The sequence below is a fragment of the Lonchura striata genome, chromosome 3 (genome assembly GCF_046129695.1).
Source record: "Lonchura striata isolate bLonStr1 chromosome 3, bLonStr1.mat, whole genome shotgun sequence".
Classification (NCBI taxonomy): domain Eukaryota; kingdom Metazoa; phylum Chordata; class Aves; order Passeriformes; family Estrildidae; genus Lonchura; species Lonchura striata.
This window is the reverse complement of record NC_134605.1, coordinates 27778650-27795931: the sequence shown is the minus strand read 5'-3', so window position 1 is coordinate 27795931 and position 17282 is coordinate 27778650. Positions and strand designations below refer to the sequence as shown.

Genomic DNA, 17282 nt, shown 5'->3' with positions numbered 1-17282 from the left:
AAACAACTGCAAAACAAGTGCAAACACCACCAGCCTCTCCCTAAGGCAGCATTTCTACCTGAATCCCATTCTCCTCTATAATCCTACTGCTTTTCCTGGGATCAGCATATCTTTTAGAATCCCATTTGCTAAACAATCAGTCCTAAAGGTGACAAAGCTCCTCCTGTCTTAATTAAACTTATCACTTCCTCTATTTGTCCATTTTTCACTTTGAGGATGCTGAATTAATTTTGACTATCTAGATCCCAAAGTCCAAGTCCTTTATGACCTGGAAATTTCCCTTTGGAAAATTCTCTGCTTATCAAACAAACAACCCTCCTTTCCTCTCCCTATAAGAAGCTTTTGAAGCATTCATTTTGAAGCATTAAGACGTAGCAATGTCGTGTGGATCACACACACACATTGGCAAATCTAGACTTTTCCATAATTTAGGATGCACAGGGATATATTAAACCAATTCCTTTGTCCAACAGGGTTTGGGACAACCCCCAGCAGACCCTGAAGAAGAAGAAGTTGCTGCTTTCTGCCAGCAGTGGAGGAAAAACCTGACACAGCACAGAGCCAAGGCGGCTTTAAATTCTGATCGGGATGAATTAGGGCTCCGGAAAACTCGAGGGGCAAAGGCTGAACCCACCCTGATGTCTCTGGGGCAAGAGCAACCTCCTCGGAGTGAGACTATCCCAAAGCATCCCAATCCTAGGAAAGGACATACGGTTATGGAGAGGCATCTGTAAATCCAGAAAGGGGCTCCTTGTCCCAGTGCTGTTGGAAGCAAAGGAGGAATACTTTGCAGTATGAAGGATTCACGCTCGAGTTTTTCATTGTGGCAGGAACAGGCTCCATGGGGAGGCCAGGAATCTTCTGGTGAGTGTTTTACCCCCAGGTGGTGAGATGGGATGGATAAGACTTTGGAGAATTCTTATCCAATGGGAGGTGTTGGAGGTATTCCTGCCCATGGCAGGGCGTGAAATGGGATGAGTTTTAGGTTCCTTCCCACCCAAACTATTCCAGGATTCTGTGATCCAGAGATGCTCAGGCTTTCTGCCGACTTTCAGCCTTTCCTCCTTCACATATCCAGGGATACAGCAGTGGGGGAGCATTTTGTATCACCTGTTGCCCCTGAGCTTGCAGATTTCTTCCCAAAATCCCACTCAGCCCCAGGATTCTCTCCTATCCAGAGTAAACATTCAGTCCCCAAGATCACCCACCTCACAGCTTCCAGAGTATCCTAGACTGGTGACACTGCTTCTCCTGTATCCTGGCTCTCCACATCCATCCTTCTCAGCCTCAGGATCACAAGTTGTCTAACAGTAATACTGCTCCGTGCTGGAATTCTGCAGGAGAGGTGGAGAGCCTCCTCTGTGGAATACACAATCCAACACCACAGCAGATCACAACTGGCTCTATGGTAGCTGCAGCCCATTCCAGCCCACTTTGGTGTCCAACCTGCATCCCAACCATCTTCCCCAGACCAGGAATTCCATTATGTGCGTGGTAGCAAGGAATCTCCTCCATATTCTGAGAAAAAGCAGCAGCAGGCACACTGCAGACTCTGGGAAGCTATCTGCAATGGATAAAGCAGGGGAGGGAAGGAGGGAAGAAGGCAGGAAGTAAGGCAGGAAGGAAATATACATGGAGAGAACAGGCTGTGAGGCCTCACAGGCCTTTGTATCCATGTCCTATTTCCACACTATTATTCCCTGCTGGCTCGGTTTTTTGAGGAAAACCTTGACTAGCCATACCAGTGAGTAGATGAAGAAATAACAGACTAGTAATAAAGGACTAATGGATTACTCCAAGGTAACAACCAGTTCCATGTCTATTCTCTACTTTTCCTATGCAAAAAAAAAAAAAAAAAAAAAAAAAAAAATCACAAGATTAATGGAATTCATGCTCTGGCAAATCAGGAAGGCAAACTGAAACCGTGATTGCCTTCAGAGATGCCTCCTCTGCCGTGCAGGAGTCACAGACTTCCCTTGGCTCATCCATACAAAGCAAAACCTCAGAACTTGGGAAAAACACTCTGCTGTCCCAGTGGAAACACCACTTGATCAACAAACAAGAAGAAAAGGTTCATGACCATCACATGGCCAAGGGAAAAACAAGAAGAAAAGGTCCACCAAGGAAGAAACTTAAAGCAGAGAAACCTTCCAAAGGGGTGGGAAGCAGATGACTGATTGAGCAGCCGGCACATTTTTATTGGAAAAGCAGCTGGCTAAGAATGATTGCATTTCCTCTGGAGAAAAAGCAGCCCCAAAGGCAGGACAGAAGGTCTGGAGAACAGTTGTGCTTTCCCACGCAAAACCTGGGGAATTCAAGACATGCAGGACGTTCCATGATGAAAAATGGCAACTCTCTCCATTAGACCTTGGGATCAGGCACAAGGTTATGTTAAATCCCAACAAACCATCCCAAAAAGCCCAGCTTTAGTTCCCCTCCTCCCAGCTGCCACCGTATGCACATGGAGTCGTCACCAGGAATTAACTGTACCCTTTTTAATTGTTTTGTTAAAAATGTTGTCGAGACACCATGAATACAAGTACTGCAGTTACAGCCATACAAAAAAAGCAATACAAAGTAAGCAGCTGAATACAAAAATACGTTGAAATACATGAACACCACAATGGAACTTGGAGCACTAAATCCCAATCGTGTAGGCGTGGAAAAAAATTAAATAAAAACCTTTTTTTGTTTTCGTATTAGACAATGTAGTTTTCTCCACTTCGAACAGTTACTTTTGCTAGTTATGTACTTCACAATTTCTTCTATGTACAGCATAGAATAAAATACTTTTAAAAGATAAGACATTTTTCATCCTCAATATGTGATATAGTCTCTTTTACACTAATATTGACTGCAGGAATAAAAACTGTCCATGTCTTACATCAATTCATTGGAAAAGGAGGAGCGACACTTTCCTTTGAATTAATTTCCGTGAGGTTTTCCATCAGTTCAGGGGTTTGGCAGTCCTTGAACAGCATCTCTCCCGGGAATTAATGTACATAATATTGCTTGGATCTATACAAATGTGGCAATCGGATCTAAGTGGTGGTTGGGAAAGAGGCAGCTCACACATATACAGCTCTGGGAATTTTCCATGACTTATTTACAATGAAAGTGCTTTTCTCAGCTCTAACATGATCCGGGGGGATTGGTTTCATTTCTACAGGTCAATTATTAGTCTCCCTGAAATTGGAAAGAAAAAGGATTCTCTAGAAAATACCACAGCTTTGCAAACACTCGAGCGTACTGGAGAACTGCATGTGGTTCGGAGATTAGCAGCTGAAAAGTGGTGGGAATTATAATTTAAAAATAAATAAAGCCAAAAGAGGTAACCCAGGTACAAAACAGCAGAGAACTGCAATACCCACAACGGTAAAAAGACTCCAAAGCCATCTGCTAACAAAATGGGGAAGCAGTTGGATCAAAAGTCTTGAAAACATCTTTTAAGGATTTATCATCCGACTCCCCGTTGGGATCGCTCTCCGGGGCCTGCGTTACCTGTCCGGGCTGCCTCACCTGCCTGGGGTCGCTGTACTGTGGCCGGATTAATCCCGACAGAGCCTGGATTGGGAGATTATGGACGGCAGGGGCAGCGCTGGAGTGTTTAGCCTGAGATTTACTGGTGCTGTTTGCCTTGTCTGAAGCAGCTTCTGCTGATCCTTCTGTGGGCTTTTCCATGTTGGAGGCAGCCTTCTGCTGAGACACATCTTCCGCAAGACTCGGCTCATTTTTACTGGAATTTTTCAAAATACTTTTTTTCTGGTTCTCTCCATTCTCTCCCGAACTGGCTGGAGCCATGTCAGAGGATGAGCTGTGATCCCTGGGATCATACAAACTGATCCCACTCAGGATGGAGCCAGGAGTTCCCAGCCTAACACCACTAGATGATAATTTGGGTGCGTATGGTGGCAGAGCATCAGGGTCAGATTTTGGAGCTGTGGCTTCCGAGGACTGGGATGAGCTGGCAGCAGCTCTGGCAAGCCGGGGGTCAAACTTGGAAGGGTGAGAATCCTTCCCGACTCCATGGTGAGCATCTGCACTTGACAGTCTGTGGAGTCTGGGATCAACGTTCTTTTGCAAGCGAGGATCCCCCAGTTTGCTGGAGCTACTGGCATGGGAATCTGTGGATGGATCCAAGTAGCCACCCCGGCCCACAAGGCTGTTTTTGGCCTTGGCAGCGAGCCGGGGATCAGCTGGCATCGCGTTGGGGTGTGGATCATTCTTCAAATTTCGCAGTTTATTCAGTCTCTGGTCAGCAATGAGTGGAGGGAGAGGTAAATTGATGGAAGAGACGGGGTCAGGTTTAGGCAGAGGGATTGGGAGTAAGTCCTCAGGGGCCCACACAATGTGCTTGGCAAAGTTGGGTTTCATCAAGGTCACATCCATCTTGATGTGGCTGAACTGCCGCAGCTGGGAGCGGGGATCCCGTAAGGTGACGCCTGGCAGAGGTTCCAAGGGAATGAGGAAAGCTCGTTCCCTCAGCTCTCTCTCCGAGTCCTCCTCGTCATCATCCAGCCCTTTCTGCTTGACCTTCACTCCAGTGTGGGTGTGGTGCAAATCCATCTTGGCCCCAGCCAGGGAGGGGCCAGGATGGCCACCCTCGCTGACCTTGTGCATCCGTGGATCGCGGGCCAGCCGGGGATCCAGGGACACCGACTCGGAAAGCTTCCTGGGATTAGGCCTTGGAGAGGCCCGGAGTCTTGGGTCAGCAGCCTGAGGCCCCACACCTTTGTCTTTTGCCAGCCTTGGATCTGTAGGCATCCCAAGCATGTGTTGCTCTGTGGAATGTTGTTGCCGATTCCTAAAGTTTTCGCTTTGTTTCTTTAAGGTTTTGAGGATTGATTTAACACTGCTCCCCTCTTCCTCCTCACTACTGGAATACCAGTTGACATTGTCATCTAAAAATCAAAGAAATGCCACAAAATTTAGATTATTCCAGCAAATATTTCTTAGAGAATCCAACACTCCCTAAGGGGAAACTCCTCAGTAAAGTCAAACGGAAAAGATCTAATATTAAATCACTACCAGTGTCATAAAAATCACAACCTCAAATGACCAAAATCCATTTAATCAAAGAAATGCCATAACAAAACAAAACAAAACAAAACAAAAAAAAACAAAAAAAAAAAAAAAAAAAAAAAAAAAAAAAAGAGGTAGTGGAGAGACAATGCAACACAGCCCAGGAATGTCTCCATATCCATCAATATTAATTTGGGAAAGTAACCTGCTTTCAAACAATCTTTTATCAGTACTAGTAAAATAACTGTATCTAAAATCTGAGTCTTGATAGGGGAAGGAAAAGTAAAATGGCCCCTTGCACTGGTCTTTAATCCAGGTAAATTACAAATTTGCTGCCTTACTTAATCCAAATCCCAAAGTTTGCAGGAGAAGTTGAGATTCAGGAAAGGAAGAAATTACAGTATTTTATTTTAAAGGATATCAGAGAAGGAAGAATGCTGCTCTAGAGGAAACGGATCAAGACGTGCAAGAGGATCGAGGATACACTTCCAGTCCTGGCAGCAAGAAACCCCTCTGGTCCAACAAGGGATTTTCCGAAGTAATTATCAACCAAAGAACCTTTTTAAAAGTGCAACTAGATCCACAAATTATTCATTGGACCCAGGATGGACTGAACCTACATTAAGATCCTAGAACAGGCTGGGAAGAAGAGCTGAAAATACTGAGCTGCTGCTGCTTTCAGTAACTATCCCAAATAACTGTGAAAAGTAACATGACGTCAGTCAACGTCAACCGATTTGCTGACCATGGCCATTAAGTATGATGAGAATTCCAACCAAATCCTGCTCACCTTCATCTTTGCTCATGGCCCTCTGGCCCTGGCTGCTGGCAGAGTCTCCATCCCGTTGGTGCTTCTGGCTGAGCCTCACATACAGGGCCTTCTGCATGGCCGGCAGGAAATCGGGCACATTGATGCCCTGGTTGTGGCCCATGTGGCCCCCCATGCAGTCTGACTCACTCCCGCCCGGATGTGACTCCGGAGCCATGAGGTGAGCCTGGTGATCTGTAAATTCTCCGTGCCACGCTCCATCTGCAGGACAAAACTCCAGTTAGCAGTTATCCTAGAGAAATGTTGACAGCTACAAACATGGAATAATGGAATGGACTGGGTTGGAAAGGAACTTAAAAGGACATCCAGTTCCATGCCATGCCAAGGACACCTTCTCCTATCCCAGGCTAATCCAAGCCACATCCAGCCTGGCCTGGAACACTACAAGGATGAGGCATCCACAGCTTCTCTGGGAAAACTCTTCCAGGACCTCCACAGCCCCACAGAGAAGGATTTCTTCCCAATATCCCATTTCAACCTAAAGCATAATCTGACTTAACAACACAACTGAAAAGCATCAGCTGAGAAAGCCAGAACACTGAAGACATTCCAGGAAGTTTCTATCCAAAATTCATCCAGCAGATGTCCTTACCTCCAGAATTATTGGCTGGCTGGAAGTTGTGTACAGCTTGGTGGGAATAATAGTTGTCATAGAAGTCAGCCGGGTTCTGCATGGGCTCATACTCCCCGGGCATCTGCTGGTACTGTGGCCCCGGGGGGCAGTGATTGTCCCTTGGCATGTTCACCATGTGTCCCTGCACTCCAGGGGAATTGTAGGATCCTCCCATCCCCGGCGGGGTGAGGGGTGGCCCACCCTGCTGCCCCTGCATGGGCATTCCAGTCTGGTTCTGTGGGCCCATGTATCCTGGGGGAACGCCCTGCATGGGGGGGCTCTGTGGCATTCCTGGCCCTTGGGGGCCTCCACAGGGATGGTGCCCAGGAGAACCGGGGTGCATCGGGGGCCCGTTGTGTCCTTGGGACATGCCAGGACCTGGCCCTGGACTCGAGCCTGGATTGTACATGTGCTGGGAATGTGGGTCATTGCCCTGGAACGGCGGCCGCGGGGGAGACGCACTGTTGTAGAAGGTTGGTGGCCTGGAAGCAGAAGAAAATCAAGGAATCAAATTTTGGACCTACAAACACCAACAGTTGCCTCTCTTTGCCCCCTCCCATTCTTATTTGACCTGACATTGGATAAAATTCCCAAAGGAGCATTATTTTCCAACAATTCACATTCCTTAAATTGGCCAAACCCACATTTTTTCCAATATTTGCTCATCTCCATCAGTTTTGCCCAAGAAAAATCCAGCTACAAAAGGACTGGAGCAGGGAACAAACTGCTCCACCTGCAGATGGAGACACCAAACCAAGAGTCAACTTCTGGAAGGTCAGGCCTAAGTTCCTTTCTATGGAAAACATTAAATAATCCTGGTATCAACTATCTGGCAGATCCTCAACTTAACCCAGAATCCTGACAGGAACAATGATTAAAGATTAAATGATAAATATCCAGGAGAGTTCTCCCCAGAGTTCCAACACCTACTTCTTCCCAATTTTGTGTGCCAAATCCACAGTGGGCTTCACAACGATTTCAAAAAGAGATGGGATTTTCTTATAATCTCCTGAAGGATCTTGGTAATTTTCCATGTCGGACTCAGAGAAGGGATATTGCTCAGGAGGGGTTGGCAGAAGTCCGACCCCTGGCGGGGGTTTGGGAAGTGGAACAATGCCCCGTTTCCGGAGTTCCTCCAGCTCCTTCTCATCTTCATTTTGGGGTTCCTCCTCATTATTCAAAACCTGGAACAAAGCCATGTGTCAAACATTTAATCAGTTTTCCAGTATTCCAGTTCAATTTCATCTTGTGCCTTTTACTGAAATATTATTTCCAAATTTAAATAACAACATTCCTGTTATTTGCTACAATACTGCTGGATATTGACATCCAACTCAAAGGAATTCTAAATCCATTTTTGGGAGTTCTTTTCAGAACACCAAATCCCAGCCAAGAAAATATTTCTCTATTTGAGGAAGGAGTAATTTCCCACAAGTCCACTTCCTTCAAACAGGAGTGGAAGGAGTTATTCCAGGATTCCTCAAGTTTTTAGTGTTGGATTCACACCCCTTTTCTTTTAAGGCCTGGTGGGCAATGACTGGAGAGGAACTATCCCAACAAACCAGAGCTCAGGATTTCCCAGAGCACATGGAAAAGGCTCTGCCATCCCTTTCCCACTCCGAGTGCAGCATCCCGATATTCCCAGTATCTGGATCACTCACCTTATCCAACAGCTCCTTGGTTTCTGCAGTCAGGGGTGCGTGAGAAAATTTGCATTTATCTCCTTGATAACACTTTGCTCCTGTGTGGTAGAACTTGCAGGGGAATTCATGTGAGGAAGGAATTAAGGATTCCTAACAGTTTGGGAAGGTTGTAAAATCCATCTGATAGCTCGCCCTCAATTCTTCATCAGGAATTCATCATTATGGTAGGAATTTTGGAAGTTAACAACAGACATACCTCTTACTTCCATTTAAAATTCTCCTAAAAATTACATTTCTGTGGCCTTCAGATTTAATTTTCCAATTATGGTTAAAAAGGAAAAGGTCTCAATTCTAGATGAAAACACCAAAATAATGACAAAAAGGAACAGATCAGGAGTTTAAAAGTGTGGATAAATGTATCTAAAATTCCAGGGATTTTATTTTCAAAAATGTTACAAATCAGTAATTTTATATTTGTTTTTTTCCCCTGAAGTATTTGAGAAAAAGAATCTTGTAATTAAACTACACAGTAGTTGGTGGAGTCTCTTAAAAGTCTCTTTTGAGATTTTAAGAGTCTCTTAAAATCTTAAGAAATCATTTATATAAAAATAAATAGACATAAAATAATAGAAATTAACATTTCAGGCACATTTAGAAGTACTTTTAAAGGATATTGTGCAAATAAATGCAGTTGTCTCCTTTGGTGCAATAACCCTGTATGTAAAACTTACAGATTTCCTTTTTCTTTTCAATCTCTGCATCATGATCAAATTTACACTGTTCTCCCTATATATAAATAAATTAAAAAAAAACAAACAAACAAGAAAAAACCATTATCCATCTGAAATGCTGAGTAATTTAACTCCATAGTAAAAAGAACATCCTCCTCAGCTAAATCCAAATTTTTCATTTTTACCAACATTAAATTCCATTATAAGCAATAAAAACTGTAAATAGAGGGTATCTGGACTTAGAGAAAATTCCTGGATTGGAATTCAAAGGAATAGATGGAATGGTGACAGAAAACAATCCCTCTTCTCTGCCTTCACCCAGGAATTTGCATTACAAAGGCATTGAAATAATATTTTACTGAATTACTTTAATATGTTCTGTTATTCTTTAAGATTATTTTGCTGGATGGGGGTTTGGGTATTTTTTTAGGATTTATTTTCCTGAAAAGGACACCAAGTGATCTTTCAGTCCCTTCTAAAACTGAAGGTGGCAGCAAATAGCCATCTGAGCCAAAGGTATTAAAAGGCAGCAAGAAACACAACATTTCACTTTTATTTCTACCATTTGGGTAAGAAACAGAAAATTCCACTGCAAAATCCCAAATAATCAAATAAAAGGGAGAAGCATTCAGTGGTTGTGTTTTCTATCAATCCCACTTTCTAAAGTTTAGCACCACAAAGTAATTCCTTCAAAGTTCCCAAATCAGCAGGAAATAATTTAACATATTCAGGAATCACTGCCTATTTAGATTCCAGACTTGTGAGAAATGATGTCATTAATAAATTATAATTCTCAGGGTAAGTTTAGGATGTTTTTATTAATAAAAGTATCAATTTTTATTAGAATTTAAATCAAAATGTGTAACAGAAGGGAATGTTTTTCCACAAATAATTCCATCTAGAAATCCTCAGCACATCAGAAATCAAAACATTGAATTTCAACACCCAAATTTGCTAAAAATTTACCTTAATGCACCTCCCTTCGAGGAAGTATTTACAGATCTGTTTGCCCTTGTGCTCCACCGTGTGTTGGTTGATGAATTCCTGGCTCATATTTACCCATTTTTTCACTGGTTTGCCATCCTGGAAAAAAAAATTCCACATTTTATCCACTCCTCTTTAGGGCACTGGTGATGCAATATCTGCATCACCAGTGCAAATGGATTGGATTGGAATTGCAGGTAAAATTGCAGGAAAAATTGCAGGAAAAAGGATTGGAATTACAAGTACCTCATGGAAGCCATCAGATCCTTTATTGCCGCCCCTGCCCCTCCCACGATCTTTGCGCTTCAGTTTCTTTTGCATTCCACGCCCTCTTCCAACATTGTAGTTGTTCCCTCGTTGGGAAATGCCTGGAAAACAGGAATAACCTCTTAAAAGGATCACAGAAATTAAGGGAAAATTATTCTCTCATGGCATCAAAGAGAGACAAATGGAATAAAGTAATTTCCTCTCTTTCTACGGTTGGAAATGTTATTTTTGAACAACCAGAATATCCCAGGAAAACCATCCCTGGCATCTTCCCTCATGCAGGTCTCCACCCCAAAAATGCCACCAAAACCCCCCCCCTTACCTTTCTGGATCCCTTTCATGCCCTGTTTCTTCACTGGTTCCTTTGGGAATGGAGGTCCCAAATCCCCACTGGAAGTCTCTTTAGCTTGTCTGTACTGTTTGAGCTGGTCAGCAAAATCCTCATCCTTTTCCTCCTCGTTGTAATTGCCGAAGTTTTCATCACTGTAATGACTGTAGTTGTCATATTCCTTACTTTTGATATTTTTTTTATGCTGCATTTTCTGGGAACTCATGTAATTCCCAGACACGTGTCCATGCTGTAAGGAAAGGAATTGCATTAGGAAGGAATGCCGTATTTCTAAACCCCACCCCTCCAAACTTCTCTAAAAATCTATTTATGGGGCTGTTTTATCATTACCAGATTTGCCTAAAAAAAATCAATAATACAGGGAAAATGAGTTTTTCAGGAAAAATTAATTTTACTTCACCAGCAGAGAAAAGCCATGAAAATTCAGTTCCCAAAAAGCAGAATCAACCTTAGATATTGAAAAGTGGCTTTTCAAGAGTTTTTTTCCTGAGTCTAGCCTAAATCCAGTGCAGGCAATAAAAAAATTCCTTAATAATAAAGATTCCTTAATTCCTGTTAGCTGATGGAGATAAAACTGGCATCAGGCTTTTTTTTGACCACAGATCCTGCTTTATATCTGGGAATCTCCTCAGGGAGATGAGAAGTGGATGTGCTTCCAGAAACCCAGGAGAACAAGCATGGGGATGAAGCAAAACTTCCAAACCCACACTGTTTATATTTGTATTTTTGGAATTTCACCTCAATAAAGACATGAGAAATTAATTTAAAACTTCCTACCTGACTGAAGGAGGAATCATAATCCCTGTAGGAAGAGCTGCTGCTTTTTTTGTGGGGCCTTTCAGTGCGCTCCATGTCGGAGTCGTGGCTGTAGTCAGAACTGTCATCACTGGAAGGGGAGTTATGCTAGAAAGCAAAACAAAAAAGCTGGGAGTTTTGAGGAAATCATCTTCTTTTCATAAATACAATGAGCAAAAAATGATAAATTTACATTGTGCATCTTATCCTAAAAACTCTCAAATCCGTCTGGTTCAACTTCCAAGACCTGGGCTTAACTTTGAACATTTAAGACTAGTTTAAGTTTTAATGGTAATAAAACCATTTTAATTCCTTTGCCAGTTTCTTAGATCCCTGTCCTGGACTAATCAAATCAGCACTTCCAAAATGTTGAATTTTTTTCCTAACCTTATGCTTGTCCCGTCTTCTCCTTTTGGATTTTTTCTTTTCCTTCTCCTTTTTGCGTTTTTTCCGGGATTTGCGGTGGCCTTTCTCATTTTTCTGTTTATCCTCCCCTTTTGCACCATGTTCCTTCAAATCCTCATAGGCTGCATCATCTATTTCCCCATCTTCCAGCTCTCCATCTTCCCTGGAAGAGGGACACCAGGAAGACAATAAAATTCCATGTTATCATCCAGCTCACCTATTACTGGAAAAAAAACAGTTAAAGCACAGTTGAAGCAACCCCAGGCTTTGATTTTTGGGACAAATGGATATGCCAGGGAGAGGGCACAACTGCTGTATGACCTGGACTTTCTTGGAATTACATTAATGAAATAAAACTGGAACATTAATATCCCTGAAACACTATCCCAAAAATCCAATTATGCTTTGACAATATCAGTTAAACTCATTCCCTCAAGGATCAATTAAAATATCCTCTTCCATAAAATACCTACAGAAAATGCTCCTTGGGAACAAAGTTGTTCCCATATCCCAGTTCCTATGGGAATTACACTCATGGATTTTCACTTTTGGGATGCATCCAGGACTGGAATAACTTTCCAGGTAAACCAGTCTCAGTAATACAATCCCTTGGATTGCATGGCAGAGGGAAAATTACAAAACTCCTCTAATCTCTAAGTTCTTTTCACAACATCAGAGCATTTTCCAAGGACTGCACTTCAAGAATGTAAAAAAGGAGGGGGTGGGGGGAAGGAAAAAAAGGAAGAGCAAGGCAGAGGAAGGCAGAGCAAGGCAGAGGAAGGCAGAGCAAGGCAGAGGAAGGCAGAGGAAGGAACAGGAAGGAAGAGGAAAGAAGAGGGAGGAAGAGGAAGGAAGAAAGAGGAAAGAAAACCCCAACAACTAGATAAATAGGGACTGAAAAGATAATGGTCAAATGTACCATTTCTTGGAAAGTAAGTTATTTTTCAAGGAAGTGCCAAGGCAGGAATTCTCTTCTGGTTTAACTGCTTTTATTCCCATTTAAATCCCAAACTGGAGCTGTTCACCAGGAAGGGAGAGCAGAACCTCCTTTTCATGAGTTCTCCCTCTCTCCCACAACCTCCAGATACTTGGAGCTAGATGGATATGTGAAAACAATCCCAGAAAACATTCCCACTGTCTGAGTGGATTCCTAGAACATCTCTCAAATGGATCAGAATGGCACAGAAGACAAATGATCTTCCAAGGAAAAGCAACAAGCTGAAATCCCTGGGCAGTTCCACAAATATTTGGAAAAGGAGAATTTAAAAGCCCCAGTTTTGGTATTTTAATTTAATTTCTAACCTTCAAACCTGGATTTTAGCTCCCCTTCCTTGACCTTATTTCATGTCATCCTTAAAAATAGAATTCCTTATGCCCAAAGCAGATTTACTCAAGAACATCCTTAAGTCCAAGATCCAAACCCAGGATGCATTTTCTGAAATATTCTGTGAATCTTCACCCTCAAATATTACTGAGGTATTTAAATTTTCATTCCACATAATTTAATTTAAAAATAATTTTACTTAGGGTTAAAATTCCCTGATGGCTAAAATGCCCCAAATTTTGATGCTAAGGTACTGCTTAAGAAATTAGGAATTAATAAGGAAAATAACTCCAAATAACAGAGAATTTTCACTGAGAAAATAAAATAAAAGCAGAGGGTGGCTGGGAGTAGTAAAAAGTGAAAATTAATTTCAAGCTATTTTCTGGGAAATCTCGCATTGATTTGTGTGTAAATAAACTCACTCCTTACCCTGCCGTGGATTTACCCAACAGACTCAAGAAATCCTCACAAAATCCTTGCAAGAAAAATCTTTCCAGGACCCCTGTGCTGGAAGGCTCAGACCCTTCATCACCAAAATACTGTCAACAACAGGAATTAACTAAAACTTATTAAAGAACATTCCTGTCTTGAGAAAACTGCATTAAAACAACTTTCCAAATTGATATATTCAAAGTTTGGACAGACAGAGTTTTGTTTTTTTTTTTTTTTACTAAGTAATTTCTTTATCTTTCAACAGATCAGCTCAAATCAAAATATTAACAGAACTCCTACTGAATAAATTGATTGGGAATTGTGAGGTTGCCAGTGTGGGTGTTCCATGAAGTGAACTGGTCTTACTGGTCCTACATTTGCACACCTGATATAATGCAAAAACTTCGGAGTTGGGCCTTTTTTGAAGTGAATGAACTTATTTTACTAAAGAGCTGAACTTTTAGAAGCAGCATGATCTCCCAGGTCGTGTGTATTGTTGCTCTTCACCTTATAAATTAAAACATTATAAAGCAACACTTGTAAATTAAAATTAATTAGGTTGTTAGGTGGCACTTATTGGCTCCATTTCACAATTACCAGTGTCACAACTGGTTGTACTGGTGGGAACAGGCTGGTGAGAAGATGAGAACTCCAAGCTGGAAAAACACTGCTTCCAGCACTACCCAGAGTCACTTGGGCTTGTCCTCAAGGATTTGAGAACTCCAGATAGTTTAAATCCCTGAAACAGTGAAAAGTCACAGCCTGATTGCAGAAACTCCACAGCACAGCTCTAAGAGATCTCAGCAGGTTCCTGGTGTGCACTTGGCTTGGAAAACAGAGCATGACACAACTTCTACCCTTGCCCAAGGACAAGCAGGAAGGGGAAAACAAGAACCAGGAGCTCTGGACTCTGCCTTGAACTTGCACTAAACCTCACGCCATTTTAGGGATCACTTCCTGAGGACAACCAGGAAGTGGAAAACAAGCACCAACAAGCCCTGACCCTTGCACTAAATCCCAGGAGCATTTCTCAAGGACAAGAAAGGGGAAAACAAGAACCAGCAGCTCTGGGCTCTGCCCTGACCCTTGCACTAAACCTGAGGAGCATTTTGGGACCATTCCCAATTTATAACACAGAACTCGTTGCTCTTTTCTCCAGCAAGGAAACAGTTTTGCATTTGCCCACAAGCCTTTTTTTTTTTTTGGTCTGTTTGTTTGGTTTTTATCACAGTGTTTTCCAGTCCTCTGAAGTACCACAAATGGCTGTTGAGCTGTGTGGGGGGAGGCCAAGCTCCGGGAATCCCAAAACCCCAGCATTTTTAACTCCTGCAGCTTTGTCAGGAATGCTCAGGGTAGATGCAGGCTCAAGCATTGGTAACTGCCACCCTGGCACAGTATTTTTGGAACTAGTTAGGAAGGCCATAGCTGCCTGGAGGAAGGATTTGAATTTCCAGCAGCTGCAGGAGAGAAAAGGAGGGAGGAAAGGAGGGAGGGAGGGAGCAACAGAGGTCCTTTCACGAGGAACAGGACTCTGGTTTCTGCGCATGGGGATTGAGAGGTGGCAAAGATAACGTCAGTCAACCCTTAATCTGCATAAAAAAGATCCAGTTAAATGTGTAAGGTGGAATCTGGCAAGAAAATGACGTTAAATATGGCTCTAGTGAGAGATTGTGGTATCAACAAAAACAGCCAAAAATTAAAAACCCGCCCAACTCGGAGCACCCTTTCCTGCCTGAGATGAGAACAATGGTGACATTCAACAGACACCCCCTGGAAAGTGCAATTTATGGAAAGAATGGCAAACAGCCCCCCTTCCCAGCCAGAATAAATCAATGAAGATGTAAAAACGCATGCATTCCAAAAGGAAAAATTAAAACCTTGCTAAAAAAAAATGCACTTTTAATGCAGTGACATCCCCCTCCCCAATTTGCATTCCCCACCACCACCACCCCGCTCCAGCCTGAAGGTGACCTGCCCCCCAAAAACATCATTAACCCCCTCAGGCACATTAACAGAGCATCATCATCATCAGCATCATCATCATTACCAGCATCACCCCACTAAGTACCACCATTATGAGAAGCGGAGAGAGAGAAGAATGTTACTCGACCTTTCGTCCCCTGCATGTTGCCTGTCAGAGTCGGGCATGTTTGGGTCAAGAACTGGGTTTGGGGGTTTGGAGAACAGGCTTTCAAAGGCCATTGTGCCTGGCTGTGGTGTGGTGAGGAAGAGGAGGAGGGAGGTGGAGGAAGGCAGGGCCCCGCCGCTGCCCGCGGTGCGGAGCGGCGGGAGGAGGCGGCGGCGGCGGCGGCGCGCACGGCCGCGCTGGGGGCGGCTCGGTGAGGAGGAGGAGGAGGGCCGGGCCCCTCAGTGAGGAGAGATGATGAAGGTTTGCACTCACGGTTACTTAGTGAGACACTAACGGGCACTCAGCGCCCGGGCCCGGCCGCCCCGCGCGGGCGCTGCGGGGAGGCGGTGGCGGCGGCGGCGGCTCGAGCGGCAGCCCCGGGGCACAGGAGAGCGGGAGGACACACACACACGGGGGGAGGGAGGTGCTGCTGGCCGGAGATGGCGGCCCTAATTCTTCCTTACAAACATGGCGCCCGCGCGAGGCACTCGCACAAAATGGCGGCGGCGGCGGCTGAGGGAAGAGAAGGAGGAGAACGGCGGCACCAGCAGCGGCGGCAGCGGCCCCCGGCGCTTTGCCCGCACACGCTCGCTGAGCGCCCGCGGCCCGCACACGCCGCCGCCGGCACAGCGTCTTCCGCGCCCGCCGGGGCCGCGATGTCGTCGCGTCCCCTCACGCTGCCGCCGCCGCCGCCCGCCGCGCTCTTCCTCCTCCTCCGCCGCGGCCCTAGGCCCGCCCCTACGCGCGTCGCCATTGGCCGCAGCCGCCGCGTATCGCGCGCTAATTGGATTTCAGCCACGCCCGTCAACCTTGCGGTTACGTCACGCGCTGGCCCCGCCCTCCTCCGCTTCCCTTCGGCCGCCGCCGCCGTGCGCGCGCGAAGGGGGCGGGGCCTCGCCGCGCGTGGTGTCACGTGCCCTGCGTCCGTCACGTGATGGCGGCGTCCCCCCGGGAATGGTGGGGGGAAAGGGAGGGAAAAGGGGAAAAGGGCGGCGGCTTCCGCCTGGCGACAACCGGCACCGGCACCGGGAACGGGCCTGCCCTCCCGCCGCTGCGTCACGGCCGCCGCCCCTTCCTCCTCACGCACTGTGGGCAGCGCCCCCTGGCGGCCGGTGTGGGTGAGGGGAGCCGGCTCGTGCGTCATTAATTAGTGACAGTCATAATTAAACCAAGAGTATGTGTCCCCAGGGCGGGACAGAAGCAGTCCTTGGAGTCGCTGTCGGGCCCAGGGCGTGACAAAATCCGGGATAAAGTGGTTCAAAGAGAGTCATTTAATAAAAATGTAGTGAGCGAAGGGAAGACGCCTTTGTCAGTCACTTCAAGGACGTTTAATCAAACGTTCCCGGGAACAGTTACATTTGTATCCTGTTCCAGGCTGTCTCCCTGCCTCGGGGCTTTTCAGGACACGGGACTCGGCTTTTTCCAGTGTCAGCAACCGAATAAACTTTACAAAAACAAGGCAGAACACTCACAGGGATTCCCATGGTATTCCGAGTGCGGGGAGCCTCGGATCCTTAGGGGAAGAATCATCTCCCTTGGGCCTCACATACCTGAGCAAGGTAAACAGGACCAAGGGTCCAGGGATCATCAGGGAAATCAGGTAAATCCAAGGAAAAGGATGGAAAACAGCATTCCTGCAGGGACGACGTGGTGCTGGCTGGGGAACGTCATTATGGCTGCTTAGGACTAATTAGCCCCATCAGCACAGGTGGAACCCTGGTGCTGATGCCCACAGGACTCGGCATCATCTCCCCAGGCCA

At 45.0% G+C, this 17282-nt stretch overlaps 1 protein-coding gene across 2 annotated transcripts; it reads right to left on the bottom strand.

Moving 5' to 3' along the window:
- Window positions 1-1150: 1150 nt before the first annotated feature.
- Window positions 1151-16189, bottom strand: ZC3H6 (zinc finger CCCH-type containing 6). 2 transcript variants are annotated; one of them, XM_021537647.3, is made up of 13 exons: window positions 15505-16189; window positions 11621-11801; window positions 11216-11341; window positions 10412-10667; window positions 10069-10190; window positions 9805-9921; window positions 8782-8893; window positions 8126-8235; window positions 7395-7648; window positions 6444-6946; window positions 5813-6052; window positions 3520-4901; window positions 1151-1359 (listed from the first exon to the last, which is right to left on the bottom strand). In XM_021537647.3, the coding sequence occupies exons 1-13, from the start codon at window positions 15594-15596 to the stop codon at window positions 1294-1296; spliced, it is 3561 nt and encodes a 1186-aa protein (XP_021393322.2). In that variant the 5' UTR covers window positions 15597-16189; the 3' UTR covers window positions 1151-1293. The 2 variants fall into 2 exon arrangements, with proteins under 2 accessions (XP_021393322.2, XP_021393321.2); XM_021537646.2 differs by lacking the exon at window positions 1151-1359 and having other exon boundaries at window positions 2476-4901.
- Window positions 16190-17282: the final 1093 nt, after the last annotated feature.

Bases quoted from the DNA above. Each gene is read 5' to 3' on its own strand.
- ZC3H6 (XM_021537646.2), bottom strand. From the start codon at position 15,596: ATGGCCTTTGAAAGCCTGTTCTCCAAACCCCCAAACCCAGTTCTTGAC. The intron at 10,668-11,215 runs GTAGGAAGTTTT...CTTTCCTTACAG, and splicing joins ATGATTCCTCCTTCAGTCAG to CATGGACACGTGTCTGGGAA. The intron at 4,902-5,812 runs GTGAGCAGGATT...TTTGATTTTTAG, and splicing joins GGCCATGAGCAAAGATGAAG to ATGACAATGTCAACTGGTAT.